Source organism: Alligator mississippiensis, chromosome 1 (assembly GCF_030867095.1).
Source record: "Alligator mississippiensis isolate rAllMis1 chromosome 1, rAllMis1, whole genome shotgun sequence".
In the NCBI taxonomy this organism is placed as follows: Eukaryota; Metazoa; Chordata; order Crocodylia; family Alligatoridae; genus Alligator; species Alligator mississippiensis.
The window spans coordinates 185,563,090-185,582,239 of NC_081824.1; the positions used below are offsets into that span (position 1 = coordinate 185,563,090).

The 19,150-nt window shown below is 42.1% G+C and overlaps 1 protein-coding gene across 1 annotated transcript in view; it reads right to left on the reverse strand.

Annotated features, from left to right (window-relative positions):
- The window catches only part of SPATA17 (spermatogenesis associated 17), a 169,010-nt gene that overhangs the window by 43,464 nt on the left and 106,396 nt on the right, over nt 1-19,150 (reverse strand). The window contains exon 8 of the mRNA XM_006265047.4: nt 14,126-14,274. Coding sequence (XP_006265109.2) covers nt 14,126-14,274 — 149 coding nt within the window. The remainder of the gene's footprint in view (nt 1-14,125; nt 14,275-19,150) is intronic.

A 19,150-nucleotide genomic window follows, 5' to 3' on the forward strand; every position in this document is an offset into this window, starting at 1 on the left:
GATCCTGTTCTCCATCCTGTCCTCCAATACACTGGGACTGGTTAGTGTAGTGGGGCTGCCTGTGATAGGGGCCAGGAAAGACATGGACCACATGGACCAGAGGCCCAGCGAGGGGTCAGGGAATAAAGTATGGCTCAGTGAGAGGTTAGGAAATAAAGTGCAGGACCAGACAGGTCTGAGGGCTTGGACAGTGAGGCCCAGTGAGTACAGTGGAACCAGAAGGATCCAGCCGTCCAGCAACGGGCCAGGAATAAAGCGCAGGACCAAATGGGTTCAAGGGCCTGGAGAATGGCTAGGAAAGTGGAGAACTAAAAGTGTCCAGAAGAAGGGACCAAAAGGGGCTGGCAGCCCTGAGAAGGGCAGGGAAAAAGACCAAGGGGGCTGGTAGCCTAGGGAGTTGTTGTGTTAGACCGAGGCATCTGAGGGCTGAGAGAGGGGTCAGAGGAGAGTCTGAGGAATCTGGCAACCTGAGTGGGGCTGAGAGGGAGACGAAGTGGGTCTGGCAGCCCAGGAAGGGGCTGTGCAAAGAGATTGAGAGGTCTGAAGGCCCAGAGTGAGGCTGAGAGAAGCCAAGGGTTCAGAAGGCACAGTGAAGTGTTGTATCAGCTATTGGTAGAACATCTGTAAGGATGCCATCTGTGAGGCATGGGGCATGGTATAGGGAAGGTATGGAGCCATGGAATTGGCACATAAGGCCAGGACCACAATCCAGGTGGTCTCTGTAATAAGATCAGGCCAGTCTCCCACACTCTGTATATCAATTAACATAAAAGCGTGGTAGACTGTCCACAGAGCAAGGTATTTAAAATATTTTTTTGACTACCCTGTGACAGGGACATCTTGCCACACACGTGTGCAGGGGCATTCCCTGGGGACAACTAGCAGTGGCACAAATATGTGCACAAAGATGTGCTGCTGCTAGTTGTCCCCAGGAAATGCACATTCCCACTTACGGAGACACACCCATACTGAGTGCTCTGGTGTCCAGCTGGATACCAAATTGTGAGATGTCTCACAATTTGTCTTCTCTCAATACATTCCTGCTCCAGTTTCCAAGTCCCCAAGTGGTTGTGATGTCCTGAGAAAGGATATATTTTTTATTCCTTTGAGACAGATTTAGCTGTGTAAAGTGTCTGCCACACTTTTTTTCTGCAGCCAGTATGAGAGAGTGAAAGAGCATGGGAACTTGATTGACAAGCAAGCTTGGCCCAGGTAAACTTCAGTGATGTACTTGTAGATTTCTGAAAGTAAAATACTGAGACTTAAAAAAAGGTAAATGGAATCGTGTTAGGGCTAAAATGATACAGATACGTTCCTGTACATTCCTAGTCATCTTCTACTAAAACAAAATAAAACAAAACAAAATCCTTTCTCCTTCTCTTCATTCACTGTGTTGTACTCTTCTTTCTATTTTTTCTGCTCCCTCCCTCCATGTATTCCATCCCTCCTTTTTTTTTTTTTTTTTTTTTTTTTTTTTTTTTTTTTTTTTTTTTTTGCCTTCTCACCCTCCTTTCTTTCCTTCCACTCCTTGGTTCTCTCATTCTGTTGTGTAGCTATTGCACAGGAGATTGAAGACCTCCTGGTCCCTGTGGATCTTCTAGCTGGGATGATACTGACTGTAGCAGCAACAGGAGACTTCTAAGGGCTTATTGCTGATGTCATTTTGAGAGAGGAAGCAGGGAAGTTTCCTGTACAGTGTCAACAGGAACACAGGTCTGTCAGAAATGCCATGTTCTGCTGAGCAGCATTGTCTCAGTCCTGTGCCGCGCCAGCCTACAGGGGCAAATCTCAGAGGCTGTCACTGTTTCATAGCAGCAGTAGCAGACCTTCAGCCCATTCTCTGGATCTGCTTAATAGTAGCCTACCAACAATAGACTGGGCCTGTAGCCAGGTGGCAGCCAGTTACTTAATTTTTATTCATACTTCTGAGAAGGGGTTGGCAGTCCTTTTACTACAGGAATCCAAACTGCCATTGATGCTGAACTGCCTAGGCACTATGAGTTGCACTAGGAACAGATAACTAGGTTAGATTCGCTTGCTTCCTTTAACATCCTTATGTTAGTCATTTCTAGTCGCACATTTAATATTGCTTTCAATGCACATATTTATGGTTTAGTAATAGAAATGCTGCCACCTAACCTATAGGTGTGTGAACAGCTCTCCTACAATTTTACATAAATTTATTTTATACATTAGTGACTCTTTCTTGTCATCTTGTTTTAATACAAGGAAAACAGAATAATGTATCAGTCTAAAAAAGACCACGAACAATTAGCTCTACACACATTGTACTAAACTTCATAACACCTGGGACATGTGAAATATTTATTTTTATAAGGAATCTCATGAATTTTCAGTTTTAAAAATTGGTGCAAAACCTGAAGTAAGTTCTCTATCCTATCTAGATATGATCTCCATGGGACACTGTGCTATCACCACTGTTAGCATCTGATTACTTTTTGTACCCAGGGCAGGAAGGAGGCCTAAATTTGTCTTTACCCAGCACAACTATGCCAGGATACCTATAATTTTGCCCATAACAAATGCATGTTAAAAATTTAAGTTTATTTACAATTTAAAGTCAATATAATCCACTTTATATATCTAGTTTGGTTACTTTCAATATGATAATTTTTTATCAGTAACTTCTTTAGGATCCATTATTTACAGCATTTTATGAAATGCCATGTTAACTGTATGTCCAAATCATAGCTGCACTTACTGTATCAATCATATCTCATGTTCAGATGTCATTAAATCTAGGAATCCTGTAGCCATTTTTATTCAATCCAGATTTCACATTGGAGTAAGGTAGCAGACAAAAGGTTAGCTTAGTTCTTGTTTGAAGCAAAAATAAGAGATCTGGTTTGCAGCAAATTCTAGAACTTCTTAATTATACATAGACTTATTATCTGCATCCCCAGTGTTATAAAGTACCAGAACTTCATTAGAAAAATTAAGATGGAAAAATGAAGGCACCACTTTGTAAATTTCCACTGGAAATTAGCTGGAAGAGGCAGAGGAATACTGGATCAAAAGAGGGTAATCATGCTTAACTGTGCCCTAGAGCACCCGCATGTATAATACGATTTGCACAGTAACTACCTCTCCTATTACTGCTTGTTTGGAGTATTCTGTGTTAATGGGGTTAGCTAATTTAGTATTTTAACTTAAAAAGACTCTGCTGATTAATAAATGTTGCACACTGTGCTAGTAATTAAAATAAATGGAAGAGTTACAAATAGAAGTTGAATTGTTAAGAAAACATTATCTGAAAATGTATGATAATCCCTGTTTATCATAATACAATAACAATCCAGAAACTATGCAAATTGCTAAAGTTGGAAAGCATATGAAAAACCAGGCATAAGAAAAAAAAGACTCAAAGATGTGATAGAATTCTATGACATGAAATGAAGTGGCCGTTTTCTTTGCAGCTAACGAAAAAATACAAGGAACAGTAACTTAAAGCATAAGAAAATGTATTGTTTAAAAAAACTTCCTCAAATATTTAGCTGAATGCAAAGTAACTGTCTCATTTTTATTAGTATTAACTTCTGGGCCAACTATTGACTCTTGTGCTCTATAGGCAAAGAGCTTATTTATGTCATTAATATCATGGTAACCTTGCTCAAAAAAAGAAGTTTAGACAGTGGCAGTAAGATATTATACTACCTATTAGACAACTAAATGGACTTGGGTGCCTAAGTGAAATTCTATTCCCCCTGTTTAAGTCCCTGAAAATCCACTAGTGCATTTACTTGCATAACATAATATCATCTGACTCTTAACAGCTTTGAGGAGGAAGAGGAGGAGGAGGATCAACCCACCTTTTATATAAACAGTTTTTCAGTGATTTGAGCAGAGTGGAATAAATTGTACTTAGGTGCCTACATGTACTTAAGTATCTAATAGGCAGAATAGAATCTGGCCGTAGTCAACACATCTACATGAGACATAGACAAATTAGCTGTGCGGTAAATGTTGCATGTCTACATGTGCTCCCATATTAGGCTGAAGTAAATTAATTTACTTTGCAGCGACTTGTAAATACTAGTACTGTCCTGCCGTGGAGTAAAAAACTCTGCAGCAGCAAACACGCAGACGTAGCTCTGGCTGGCTGGGTCATGAGGGTGCTTCAGTGCGGGGGTTACCTGCTGGCTAGCCCCTCACCAAAGCACCCTCTTGCCCCAGCTAGCCCCTCTGCTGTATATTGTGTTGTAGGGAGCAGCCCCAGGATGGCAGGCTGAGGGGAGCAGCCCCAAGCCTCCTGCCAGCCAGGGCTGCTCCCACCCAGCTCAACATGCTGCTGTCCAGGGTGCACAAGTAATCATGTGTCCAAGAGCAATAAACTCTGGTGTAATAAGCACCATAGTTTATTCATGCACATTACTATGCATGTGTAGACATGCCCAGTTAGGTGTTCATGTAGAAAATTCTTTAGAGATACCTTTAATGGATGAAATTTGATGCACAGAGGAAATCTATCCTCTTGTAATAAGCATTAAGCAATTCCCTTAAAAACAGCCTGGGATAGGCGGTTGCTTGCATATCAGAAAGACATGGAATCCGTTCTAAAAACAGTGCATGTAATTTGAAACCACCAAATAGGCCTGGGTGTTAGTTAAAGAGAAACTCAAAACTCAGGTGGAAGGCTCTGAAATATACTGTTCTAATGGCAAAAAATATGGAAGTGAGAGCATAGTAGGTTTCGTTTCTCTCATATGACAGATTATGCTTACCTCCTGTGACAGAGAATTAAATAGTTACCTCAGATTATCCATCTATATGGAGATACCTGAGTTGGCTAGTACTAAATGACATAACTGGAAGCGGTATAGTTGTATTAGAGCAATGTTCCACATTTTGAGCATGTTGAAAAGGCATATTTCTGCTTTTTAAATATTGATTCTCAAAATAAATGCATAAAGAATCTTGGGAAGAGAGAATGGAACCCAGGTTATGCCACTAGGCTACAGAGGCAGGATTACTCTTACTTGCCTAGTTGCCTAATGGCCCAGTTTCAATAGGAGAAGAGGAGAATAAAATGTGGAGGAGGACCCAGTCCCCCACTTGTTCAAGAGCATAGTGGGCTTGAGATGTTTACTGTGGAGCTCACTAATTAGCTCCTCAGTAAAGTCTCAGCATCTGCACATGAGGACCCATTAGGCCACACTAAACTAATATATGTTACCCTAAGATAATACTTGTCAACACATGTACTGTCCTACAGTGGCATTATTTAGTGTGCCGCAACACATGTGTAGACGCTGATGGGGCTGGCTGGCTCTCCTTGTGACCCCCCTGGGACTGGAAAATAATTGATATTGTATTCTGTAATCATCTTACTTTGCCTGCATTTTCTGCTCCCTCCTTGTGCTTACTTTTATTTTCTGTCACTGTGTAGCAATAAAATTTTCCTATTGTCAAACAGACAGAGTTGTGGTCAGTCTGAAGGTTGTGCTTGCCTAGAACAAGGTATCAGGACTGGGTAATAAATCCAGTGCCAGAGTGTCTAAATGTAGGCATCGCCAAAACCAAATTAGATCTGGCCCTAAGTGGCTTGTCTTGGATAACAGGGAGTCTATAGAAGATCAGGAAACGTAGTCCTCAAGCTAGCACTTTAAGCACTGGAGTGTCCTTGTCTGTTGAAGATTTTCAATTAATTCTAGAGGATGTTGACTTTATAAAGACCCTTTAGAGAGCACTCTGGAGCATCACTCATGTGAATTGGGCCAGATCTCAGCAAAGGTACCTAAATTAATTTGTGTTTCTATCCATTAGAGAGCATGTTATTCTTGTTACGTCCCCTGAAGATGCATCAAAAATCATAATTCTTTGTTTCATGCCAGTCCACACAACAAGGAGGAGAACTTTTCATTCTCAATGGTTTAAACACAATGGTGCTCAACCTTTTGGCCCTGTGGGCAAGCTGCATGAAGCAGGGTTGGTCTGCAGTCTGGATAGAGCCAGGAGCAGATCCTAGGGCCCTGCACCATCTGCTCCCTGCCTGGAGTACTGTGACTGGCACCTGGGGGCCTGGTGCTGTCCCTGCCCACCTCCACATGCTAGGATTTGACCTGGGCATCTGGCACTACCCCATCCTGTCAGGATTTATCTTCAGGGGCCTAGCACTACCTCCTCCAGGCCTCATACACAGGAATTGCATGCCTAATCCCAGCACACAGGGCCCAGGCCTCCCCACAGCTCCAGAAATTTGACTGTGGGGGAGTGGTGTCACCACTTTCCCATCATCAAATTTCTGGACTTGTAAGAAGCCCCATGGGCTAGATGACATGGGGCTAGGGACTGTATCTGGCCCACGGGCCAGGGGTTGGCACCCCTGGTTTAACTCTATTGGTTCCAGCTTTGGCTCTCATACCAGCCACTTGTCTGTAAAGTGTGCCCTTACTGGGGATCTAATTTCCAGTTCCTGTCCAAGTAAAAGGTAAAGTAAATGTACATATATAAAAAGAAATGGCCTAATAAGACAAAACCATATCTTCAGTTCTACCGGAAAAAGGGAAAGATTCCTGCTATAGCTAGACAGCTCAGAATTCTCCTTGATTAAGGGCAACTTTTACTTGGCAGAAATCTAACAGAGGTAGTAAACCCGGCTGCAGTGCTGACAGATAAGTAGTATTCATAGGATAATAAGACTTGCATCATGTGGTCCATTCTCTGCATGGCATCAGAGTACTGCTTCAGTACAGTGGAGTAGAGCATTTATATTTCAAACACTTACCTTAGTCCATTTTCAGTGTAAAAATCTTCAGAAATGCCATTGTAAAATGTAAGACAAACAAATGAAGGCAAGATTATTAGATCTTGATCAGTAAATTTAGGTTTGTTGAGAATAAAAATAAGCTATGTTAGCTCATTTTAAAGTTGAATAAGAATACAGAAATGAAGAGACCTGCAGAGGTGTAACAGGGCAGCCCAACACACTGGGCAGCAGCAGTGCTAACTTCTGTACTGCCAGTGGTAGCTATTTTTGTACTGCTTCCCTCCCCTTTCCCTGAAGACTTTTTACCCAGAACTGCTGCCTGGGTCTCCCCCCTCAGTTATGCTACTTGAGCCCTGTTTAGGCTGCCACACAATTAGATGTCTACTTTGAGCACCGCCCACCTGATGTGAGACAAACCAGTCATCTTAGGCCTTGACATGAGACCGTCCCACCTTGTGTTTCAATTGCTACTGACTGGCTTGGCTTCTTCAGAGCTTTCTCAATCCAGTCTTGAATGCATGGGGAGCAGGACCTCTCCTACAAATGCAAATTCCAGACCTCAAAAGTAAAATTTTACCACTTCAAGTAAACACATTACTTTGGCAAAGAACCCTCAAAGTATGAGCTGAAGGGAAGGAAGGCGGATAAGTAGGAACCCTCTGCAAAGGTTGAGAATTAGAAATAAATATTTTTTCCTTCTTTAAAGATACTATCCACATAGAATTCCCATTCTTGAAAAATTAAATCTCAAGATGCGTCTCACTTTACAAAATTGTCATGACCAGCAAATAACATACATTGCTTTCTTTGTTTTTCATTTCTAAAAAGACATCATTGCATCAATAAACACTACAGCTGTGTCCACATGAGCAAGCATCTGTCTGCTGTGGCATCTCAAAGCAATTTGAGACACTGCAGAAGGCACGCCACAAACTAAAAAATGTTCTCTGCACTGCATATTTGCAGCCACAACTCTAAGTTTGATACCGAGGAATCCCAGTGTCAAAAGAAAACACGCCTTAAAAAAGTGGTGCAGGGTGTGCTCCTAGAGTATGCTCCGAAGCAACTGGAGGCTGGGTCCTCCAAGGAGATGCTCTAGCACCCGGTCAGAGTTTCTTTATGCCTGCTGCTCCAGCACGTTGCCTCAGTGTGCTGGAGGAAACAGAAATGGGGCATAGCTGGCAGCAGTGGCTCAGAGCTGGCTCTGTCCCCGGTAAGCCTGGACATGGGGGTGGGCGGACTGTGAGGGCTGTGTGGATGTGGGGGAACTGTATGCCCACCCCCCTGACCGCGCACAGCTCCCACTGCTGGTGGCAGCAGCAGCAGTCAGCAGTGGGCCCTCAAGGTTCTCATGGCCTGCTTCAGGCAGAGTCCCCCAGCTGTGTGCATTGCCACCTCAGTCCTGGGGGCTACATGTGGTGCACAGAGCTAGCCCACTGGCATGCACCTTTGAACTGGACTGGGCCAGCTCCTGCTGCCAGCTGGGGCTCCCAGCATTGCAGGCATGATTCACGTGCCATCAGGCTGGGCCAGATCCTGTCTCCATGTGCCTGCCACATGGAGACAGGAGCTGGCCTGGCCAGATGGCATGCAGATCTGCCTGCAATGCCAAGAGCCCCGGCTGGTGGCAGGAGCTGGCCTGGTCCTGTGTAAAGGCACACACCAGCCCAGCTCTACATACCACATGTAGCCCCCAGATCTCAGGCAGCACCATGCACTACCAAAAGGCTCTGCCTGCAGCAGGCCATGAATACCACAAGGGCCCACTGCTGGCTGCTGCCATCAGCTGTGGAGGCTATGAGCTACAGGAGTGGAGGTGGGCAGGCAGGCATGTGGTGCCCCCCCCCCACAAACCACAACCATGAACCCCCCCACAATCCACCCACAAACCTCCCCACCCACACGCTCATGCACAAACCTCACACCCACAAACCCCACACTCACAACCCCCTACAAACCCCAACCCTACAAACCCCCTGTCTCCACAAAACCCATCCCCCCACAAACCCCAAGCCCATTTCCCACCCCCCTGCAAGCCCCACACCCCCTCCACAAATCTCACACCCTGCATGCCCAGCTGCCAGATGAGATGGGACCTGCTGGCAGAAGCCCACGTTGGTGCTGGGACATGCAGTCCTGACCTTAGGAGGGGGGGAGTGCTCCTGGGCCCAGGAACCACTTGGAGGGTATGATGGGCTGGAGGAAGGGGCGGCGGTGGCAGCAGGGTCTATGGGTGCATGTGATGTACCAGGGGTGGCAGCAGGGGTGGGGGGGTGAGAGAGAAAGGGGGTGGGGAGTGCTCTGGGTAGGAGCAGCCACCAGAGCCAGGCTTGGAGCCTCCCTGCCCCCATAAAGCAGCCTGTTCAGGGGAAGGCTGGCCTGGAAGGGAAGGGGCTTGCCCAATCCAGTCCCTGAGCTCTAGTTGAGGGCTTTCCAGGAGCAGCATGGGGATCACTGGGGCCTGGGCACAGGCACAGGGAGAACAGCAAGGGCTGCCACCGGTCAGACCCACAAAGCAGTGGGTAGGATAGTTGCAGCTGGACCCATGTCCTGGTGCTGGGAGGAAGCTGCTGTCAGGAGGAAGCAAGTCAGGTACAGGCAGGGGCTGCAGGTCAGGAGTAAGGGGCATTGGCAGGACTCATAGATTCATAGATTGTAGAGCTGGAAGGGACCACAATGGATCATCGTGTGCAACCCCGTGCCCCTGGCAGGAAAGAGGACTGAGGTCAGATGACCCCAGCCAGGTGACTATCAAGCCTCCTCTTGAAGACCTCCAAGTTAGGTGATAGTACTACCTCTCTTGGAAGCCCATTCCAGATTCTGGCCACCCTTACTGTGAAAAATTTCTTCCTAATGTCTAACCTAAATCTACTCTCCACTAGTTTGCACCCATTATTCCTAGCATCTCCCTGGGGCACTGTGGTAAATAGTGCACCGCCAATTCCCTGTTGTCCTCCCTTGATAAACTTATAGGTGGCTACAAGGTCTCCCCTCAGACATCTCTTGTGAAGGCTGAAGAGATCCAGATCTCTCAACCTCCCCTCATAGGGTCTTTCATGCACGCCACTAATCATGTGAGTGGCCCTCCTCTGAACCCTCTCCAGATTCTTCGTGTCCCTCTAAAAGTGCAGTGCCCAAAACTGGACACAGTACTCCAACTGCAGCCTGACCAATGCCACTTAGAGGGGGAGCATCACCTCCCTTGATCTGTTGGTCATGCATCTGCTAAAACACATCAAGGTGCAATTGGTCTTGTTGATAGCCTCATTACACTGCTGGCTCATGTTCATCTTGGAGTCAACTATGACTCGAAGATCTCTCTCAGCCTCTGAGCTGCTGAGGAGGTCATCCCCCAACCTATAGGTGTGCTGGGGAGTCCTCCTTCCTGGGTGGAGTACCTTACATTTATCTTTGTTGAATTGCATCCTATTTCGTTCCGCCCATTGATGCAACCTGTCCAGGCCTGTATCTGCTCCCTGCCCTCTGGTGTGTTAACTTTGCCCTATAACTTGGTATCATCTGTGAACTTGGAGAGGGTGCTCTCCACACCCTCATCCAAATTGCTGATGAAGATATTAAATAAGTTTGGTCCAAGGACCGAACACTGTGGGACCCTACTGCCCACCTCCTTCCAGGCCAAGAATGACCCATCCATAACCACTCTCTGGTTCCTAAGCCAGTTGGCCACCCACCTGACTGTGTAGGTATCTGCTCCACAGCCTGCTAGCTTCCCTATGAGAATAGGATGCAAAACTGTTGGTTGGAAGTCATAGGCAAGGGCATGGGCAGGGGCTGGGCACAGGCATATCAGTGTTGCTCAGTGCCACAAAACAGTTGCAGGTCTAGCTGCAGCAGTCCCCACATCTTATGGGGGGCAGGAGCAGCTCTGATTTTTCTATGATAAAAAAAAAAAGCAAATGCCAATGTGTACAGATGTTTAGAATTTATTTTATTATGATAATAGAGGCACTCGTAGGCTTCCAAATGGCTTTAAAATTTTAACTATATCAATAGAACATTGTCCAACTGATCTTTCTGTCTCTCTCTCTGTATATAGTAGTATTTCATTTTAATCATGGAAGAATGTAGATTTTGGGTATTTTAATGAGAGAATTTGGGTTTTGTTTTATCAGAGCATTTGTAATTTTAAAAATGGAATGCTAGCATCCCTGCTAGTGAGGCAAGTGGCTGGACCCGGGCAGAGGAGCCTTCCCAAAGCCAGCACCAGGGATCCAGATGGAAGGGAGAAGAGGTGGCTGACCTCCTGGCCATTTGGGGCCAGGAGGACAAGCTTTGACAGTTCAAAGTGGGCCACCACAATGAGCACATCTTCCGGGCATTAGCTCACCAGATGGCAGAGTCCAGGCCACGGAAAGACATGACAGCAATGCCACACAAAGGCCAACTGTATGGCCATGATCCACTGGCAACTGCAGCCATGGGGCTGCAGGTCCAAGGGGGTGGATGCTGTCACAGGTGGCAGCAGGTCACAGCCAGGCTGCCAGGCTGCTGCAGTGGATAGAGGGTGCAGGGGCCAGTCTAGGTTAGGGCTGCTTTAGCAGTCCAGCTGGCGCAAGGGGCTAGTGTCCCCAGATACCAACTGACTGGGCTTCAGAAACTCCTGAGGGCAAGTTGCTCTGTGCTTTTCTCCAGGGCAGCTTTTCATACTGATGGGGCCAGCACAGTTGTATAAGCACAGGATACCTATTTTTATTTCCTACCTATGGGGACTTTTTACCATCTTGTACCATCTACACTTTTCCCAGAGCCTGATGAAGGGACTTTGATCCCGAAAGCTTGCAGAATAGGACAATTTTCTTGCCATTTTCCAGTTGATCTAATAAAAAGTATCATTTTGGAACCAAGAGTTCTAGTTTTTTGTATGTCTTTTTGTCTCAGACCAACACAGTTACCAAGTACACCCCTGAAACATGGAAAATGCCGAATTTCAGCCAATTTTGGATTTTAAACTTCATTGCAGAGCAACAAGGAAGTTTTTTTGCCTCCCTGCTTGTCATCTGACACCTCCAGGGAAGGAATTCTACCTGATCAACACATCAAAGGGATACTCAACACAGCTCAGAAAGACACTTTCATGGACCTAGAGGGACAGACTTCCATCTTCAGCTCCCTCTGTGCAAAAATGAAGTTTATTTCCTACCTATGGGGACTTTTTACCATCTTGTACCATCTACAGTTTTCCCAGAGCCTGATGAAGAGACTTTGATCCTGAAAGCTTGCAGAAAAGGACAATTTTCTTGCCATTTTCCAGTTGGTCTAATAAAAGATATCATTTTGGAACCAAGAGTTCCAGTTTTTTATAAGCAGAGTCCTAATGCATAAACTGACTTATTTTTTTTAAACCCCCCCAGGTAAAATACCATCATAATGTCTCCCAGATCTAATCAGCTAAGATTAATAGAAAAAGTCATGTTTTTCAAGTTACTAGCTCTGCAAACTTAAACTGTGATCTGAAAAGCAAGCTTTTCTCTCTCTCTCTCTCTCTCTCTCTCTCTTTCTTTCTTTCTTTCAAATCATGCACATTAATAAATGTTATCAAAGCAAAATCTGGAACTCGGATCTACCTATATAATTATGCTATTTTCAACTCAAGCTCTCTGCAGCAGACAAAGTGTTACTAACGGTTCAATTTAACCTTGCTATGTTGGTATAAAACTCAGTATTGGCACAGCTTCATTTTTGGTTAAAATATAATTACACAAATAAATGGAAGCATACATAATAATTGTGTTGATGATGTGTAAAGTGGGAAAGAATCTAAGTAAGAAACAATTTTTAATTATCATCAATAGCAATCTAGTTTCTACAATAAAAAGTTCAAGAAATACTAATGTTATTTTTGTCACTAAACAGTAACAAAACAAAACAGGTTCTAAATATACATAGGGAACACATCTGTTGAATAAGGTGACATTATTAATATTATATTATATTATATAATAGTATGATAAATGAATATTGCTTAGGGGCTATAAAGCATTTTTGTATATGAAATATGCCCATATCATTACTCATGATAGGTGCTTCACTTTGGGTACATCTACATGTTGCCCTATGGCAACATTGTTATTGTACTGTGCTTTAGCACTTCCTGTTGGCCAAGTAGCTGCTAGTCCTGTGTGGACACCCACGGACACTATGTCACCATAGCACATTGCTGTAGCGATGCACCATCACGTGTAGACATGCCCATTGCATGCTGTTCTCTATTCAAATGGAGATTCAAATACTTCTGAAATGCTTAGTGGCTCTTTATTAACCTTGAAGACATGAGCTTTGGATACTTTCCACATACATTTAATTTCCAGAAAAAATGCTACATACATTGACCTGAGGAAATGCCTATGTTGGAAATGGAAGGATACATGCACTATCCTATAATGTTTATCTTTGCAAATCCAATTGCAAAGTGTCATGAAGGTGTCAGAAATAAACCAGTTCCCGTAGATGGCTAAAACAAACTTGCCTTTAGTAAAAAACAGCCTTTGTTTCCTTTCAAATTGTCACCCAACCTGGCTATCAGAAACTGTCATAAAACTCATAAGTGCAAGCCAGGAGAGCACAGCATGTTTACATTAGGGGTGAGTACTTAGTTACCAATCAGATTGTTGGAACATGAGTTCTTGAGAGACACCACGTAATATGACTGACTAGTCATGTAGCATGCCCAGGAAACTGGGTCAGTTGGATACATTATTCATGCCCTTATTTCCTTATTGAATTCCAACCTGGCTTAAGTTTACCTTACATGTATGCATGCACACTTTAAACAAAAGATTGACAATCCAAGCATGTGCAATACCTATATATTCCAAACCATGGGACCATTCTCTCTGATGCATTGGAATGTATGGATCTAAGCTAAAGAACCTAGGCCTTCACATAAGCCTAAACATCTGAACAGCACTTTGATGCCTCTCACATCAGAAAAAAGGTGCATACATTTTGTCTCAAACACAAGAAATGCATATAAATCCCTTTTTGAACTGAGCCACCAGTCCTTAAGCATCATGAGCACAAAGACTGTGATAGTGTCTAATCCCAGGGCAGGTTGCAAGGGTGAGAAAGGGTTTTTCTTAATTTGTTTGCTAAATTTGTTTCCATTAAACCTATCTTTTGCATCCTACATTATTATAATTAATATTTTTTACAGATCCTTTTTTAGTTTCACAAGAGCAAATGGCACATACAAGACAGGTCTCTGCCCCGAACAGTTTATAAAATAATAAGAACACAGATTTAGAAATATGTATGTAGAATTTTTGCTGGTAACCTGTCAAATTTGACATTTCATTTTGTCAGGCATGAAAGGTTTCTGGAAGCAGTGGAATAAAGAAAATGTTCTTATAACTACATAAGAAAAAACAAAAAACGTACTCATTGTCATGTATGCGGTTTCTCCATTCCTCTCTTTTCATTTCCTCTCTGGCCTTCTCTAGTGAATTGATTGATGTTGCTACTCGCAAGGTTGGTTCCAAAGGCTTGTAGCGTTGCAGCAATACTTCAGCAGTATCACGAAAGGGCCCCTGATAGGTATAGGAAAAGGTAAGTGTTTTATTGTGGGGTTACAGTTCTTCTCTTTTCTTTTTATTCATTTGTGACATATCACTGATGAAAGAGTATATGTAGTGGTTGAAAAGAACGGGCAAGGTTTTCCTTCCAAAACAATTAATGAAAGCAACTCATTCTGATAGAAAATGATGGATAACACTACAGTTACATGTTCTAAAACAGTAGATACAGAGTGAGAAATGCATATGGGGATATTTCTTTCAATATTAATGTAAGTTGCTTAGTAAAAAAATACACATTTCTAGAACTGATGGGGTGATTAGAGTTTTTCTTTTTTCCACATAAAAATAGTAGTAAAATAATCTGATCACACATATACCGCAGTTGTGTGAAAACACCTGAAAAGCCTAAACTTTTCAGTTTTCATATTAAGAAATTGTATTCCTTTATGAAATGTCTTTCTTATTATAGCAGTATATACATTTTTAAAGGAATGCAGAACTAGATTATAACTAATGCTTCTAATATAAGTGAAAACAACATAAATACTGCAGGTGAATTTGCTATTGCTTGAAAACCTTTTTGTGAAAAGTCAGATTTCATGTTCTGTTATATTCTGTGCACTCATGGTTTCCTGACATTTTTAAATATTTTACTTGAAAAACTATAATTATATTGTTTAATAACTGATTAAGTCAGTATCTATCACTTAATGATATAGCTATATAGCAGCAAAAAGTCCTTTTTTGCACTATAAAAGTGACTTACACCATACCTGGCTTTCAGTAGTAACCAATATGAACTCACTTGAAGCGTAATTAATACCATATTAAGCTCAGTACAATTTGTGACAACTTGGCTTTAGTGGTTGCTAATTAACTCTTTTTTTTTCTGCTATTGCTGATCCTGCAATGAAGTAGTGAAACCTTCTGAAAATATGAATGGACAAAGAATCCTAATCGTGCCCCTTATTCTTAAAGATTTCCTTCTTTAAATAGGTTATCACTAACAAGTCACAGCTGGAGTTACTGCAAGCACTGAGTGAAGACTGTGGGGCTAATAAAAAGAAATGATTCACGCCTCATTTATGTTCACTTATGTTTTACATTAATAGAAACCAATAATAGGAACCAGTTACCATAAAAGTCATGGACCGTAAATAACACAAATGGCAAATAAGTATCATCTAGTACTTTTCACAGCTGGACAGGAGGATTGCTATATTTGAAAGAAGTTAATAGATTTTTATTGGAACTTTATTTTTTAAAGGCACAGCTCCATGATTCTCAGGTTCCTTTTAAAGACTGTAAGAAAGCAAATAACATAATCATTATGTTTTTTGAAAGGTGCTACTTAATTCCAGAAAGTTTACACAAAAAAATAAATGTATTTTACTGGAATCAACATACATTTTCTTTTTTTTAAAAGGGAATGAAATAAAAAAGTTATTAGGGTGCTTGGGAATAATATATACATGAGGAATTTCCTCAAAGTAGTAACATTTGTTGGTCTACAACATACATTTAATTAGAGAGATTTATAGGAAAAATATATACATTAGTTCTAAAAAATATATTAACACTCATATAATAGCAAATGTTTGCAGTAAATGGCTTTATGACTGAAGGAAAAAAAAAGTGTCCAGTTGCCTGAACTATGTTGTTATGTAACTAAAATAAACTATAAGAAACATAGATACATATCCTATAATGGATAATACATGGACATAGTATTTTTTTCTCGTTGTGTGGATATAACATTTCTTTTTTTATCATGAATTTCTCACTACTAGTACACTAGATAAGGTTTTAACCAGAAGGCTAAAATATTCAACCCTTTTCTCAAATTTCCCTAAATGATGTTTATAGAGAAGTCACTACCAAAAGAAGCAAAGAAAAAGGATACTATGAAAAGGTCTGTCATATATGGACTCTGTTGTTATAAATGAAAGTGGGGTATCATTTAAAAGCATTAAGATTGTTATAATCCTTCCCTGCAGATTCTCCCCTTTCTCTGAATCATGTATTTGGAGGAAGCTTACCATGGGGATAAGCACCTTAGAAATGTCTATGGTAGCTAGCTAGATAACAACCCTTAACTAATCCACTCACCTACTTGCATTTTACAAGCTAAAAAGCAAGGTTGATGTGTGCTGGGACAGTGATCCTTACAAACACCTCTGCCCTGGCAGTGCTTGTAAGTATCACAGGAGCCCTGTTTCAGAAGAGGTAGCCTCTTCCCTGGGAACACAAGGACAGCATACAAGAGGGAGTCAACTTTTCCTCCTTGCCTACATAAACAAAACAGAATATGAGAAAAAAATCTTTCCCCAGCAAAAAAATATTCAGTTTGCTTTTGTAGCACTGGTAGCAAGTAGGATAAAACTTGATAGTGAGTTGTCTGCCAGATGATGTGTCAAGGGTTGGCAGATCAACAGATTCAGTAGAGTTACCTTCCTATTACTGTATCATAAAACCAGAAACTCATGGTAACTACAGTGAAAATTATGATCTGAATGAAATCATATGCTACTTCCTCATTGCCCGTCCTCCACTCCAGTAATAGCTACCAGAAAGGGGAAAAAGAAACTAAAAAAAATGCAATGTGCTTGCTGTTATTAATACCCTTTAATGAAGAGATGACTAATTTCAGTATTATCTGTGCTTTCATTGGACTGTAATTCTAGTTAATTCAGTAATAAAAGTGATAGATTTGATATAACTGATATATCAGCATCATTAAAGCTTTTTCTTTATATACACTATCTTACATACACAGTATTTTACCTATAAAGCACCAAATACCAGTTTCCCTAGGAGAAAACTGTTAGATAATTACATTTTGTTTTCTTAAATGCACAAATTCCATTCTTATTTTAGCGTCATCCATGAAAGCAAAGCAAATTTCTGATATCTAGATGGGCAGTTAAGTACCACAAGTGACTAACATAGGGCTTAATGTATTAAAGAAGCACAGGGTCAAAAAGTGTTAACATAGAGAACTAAGACAAAAGGCTGGCTAGTAATTAGATTCCTTATTGTCATATGAGACAACTTTTAAACCTGTGCATTCAGTATGGCTTTCATATCCAGCTGTTTCATCAGCTCAGACCAATGTCCTTTCCTTTGACACACAACCCTAAATTGTCAAAGTGCTGTGCAGGGATTTAGCCGTGTGACTCCCATTAACATCAATAAGAGTCGCGCAGCTAAATCCACGCAGCGTGCTTTGAAAATTTACCCCACAGTGTACATCCCAGGGTGCTGAAAGGATTAAAGTATTATATAGTAAATTCCCACTTTGAGGTACTGGAAATAAACAGAACTCTTCTGGTTTGTTCTGAAAGGCTATCTGTATATCATTGCTTTCTGTGGATGTTTAAATTTAGAAAGGTTTATAAAATGTTCCAAACTAGAACACAGACTTGTAAGATCCACCCATGGAATAACACCAAGATATTTTTTGCAAGAATAAACTAGCAACAAAAATACTGTAATTTCCCCTTTATTTCAAAACATTCAGAAATTCCATTTGTAATAGGTATACATATGTTATATCAGGCAAAAGATTACCACTTCTATCCTTAGAGGCATATAGTTATATCTCATTGAAGGTGTGTCACAGTACCTTTGGCCTCTGAGGTGAACAAAGATAAGTACCACATCAAAATGAAAATAAAATAACCAGAAATACAAATAAGATATTATTTTTTATATTTTTAGCCTGCTAACTTTGTTGATTAGCTATACTCCAAGCAGAGGTTGATGGTGGTGACAATAGTGTTGCCATTACTTTATAGCAAAAATAAATAAAAATGAAAGGAGCATATGTTGACATCAACTAAAATTCAGATTGAGACCATGAGTCATGAAAAATAAAATAGATAGTATCTTTTGTAATTAAAACTGACATATGTCTAGTAGATGCAGAAGACGTTTATGTTGACAGAGGTACTTCCTGGTCTTTGAATGAAAACTTAAATGAAATGGATTAAAGACTGTTTTTGTTGTCTATTTTGAACAACCTGGGTGTCTTTAAGGCTGTGTACAGACATTCAGGGAGGTTAGGAGGAGGTTAGATCGCATGTAAAATAGCTACCTGATCTAAGCTAAGTCAGGATGGGGGGGACTAGTGGGAGAGGGTGGGGGGTGGTAAAAGAGGCTAATAGGCTCTGGGAGGATTGGGAATCTGCAGGGGGATCGGGGGCAAGTGGGGTCCACAGGGGAATTGGGGGGGCAGGAAGAGTCCACAGGGGGGATCAGGGGGCAGGCAGGATCTGCAGAGGGGTTTGCTGGGGTTCGGGGGGTTTGGCACAATATGGGAGGCTCATGGAGTCTACGGAGGTCTTGGAGAAATGGGGTGCTCTCTCCCCTACCTCCTGGGACCAGGGGCTATTTTTAGCCCCCCAATACCCCTACCCTCAGACAACCCCATCCCTCCTGCCCCTTCCCTGACTGGGACTTACTTCCTCAGCTACCAGCATTGGAGAAAGCTGATAAAACTGGCATTCTAAGTGGCTTGTGGAATGGTGGGTTTGATGGGCTGGGGGTGGTGTCTGTCTGGAGATAGGGGGAAAGGCCAGGTGGCTAAAAATAGCTCAGTGCCAGGTCAGAGGTAGCAAGAGTGCAGCTCTGGGGCTGAGGCCAGCAGCTAGACTATCTCAGCCCCAGGCCTATACTGGGAACTGTACAGAAGTTCAGTAAAGTTGGTCTTACCGGACCCAAGCTAAGATAGACTACCTCAGAGGTACACTTAACTTAGATCAGGTTGGCCATTTTTAGACCAATCTAACTGTCCTGAACTTCTGCACCGTTCATATGTAGATCCACCTAACCAGCGTAAGGTCTGTACCTGGGTGAACTAAATTAGATCAGGTGGCTGTTTTTAACA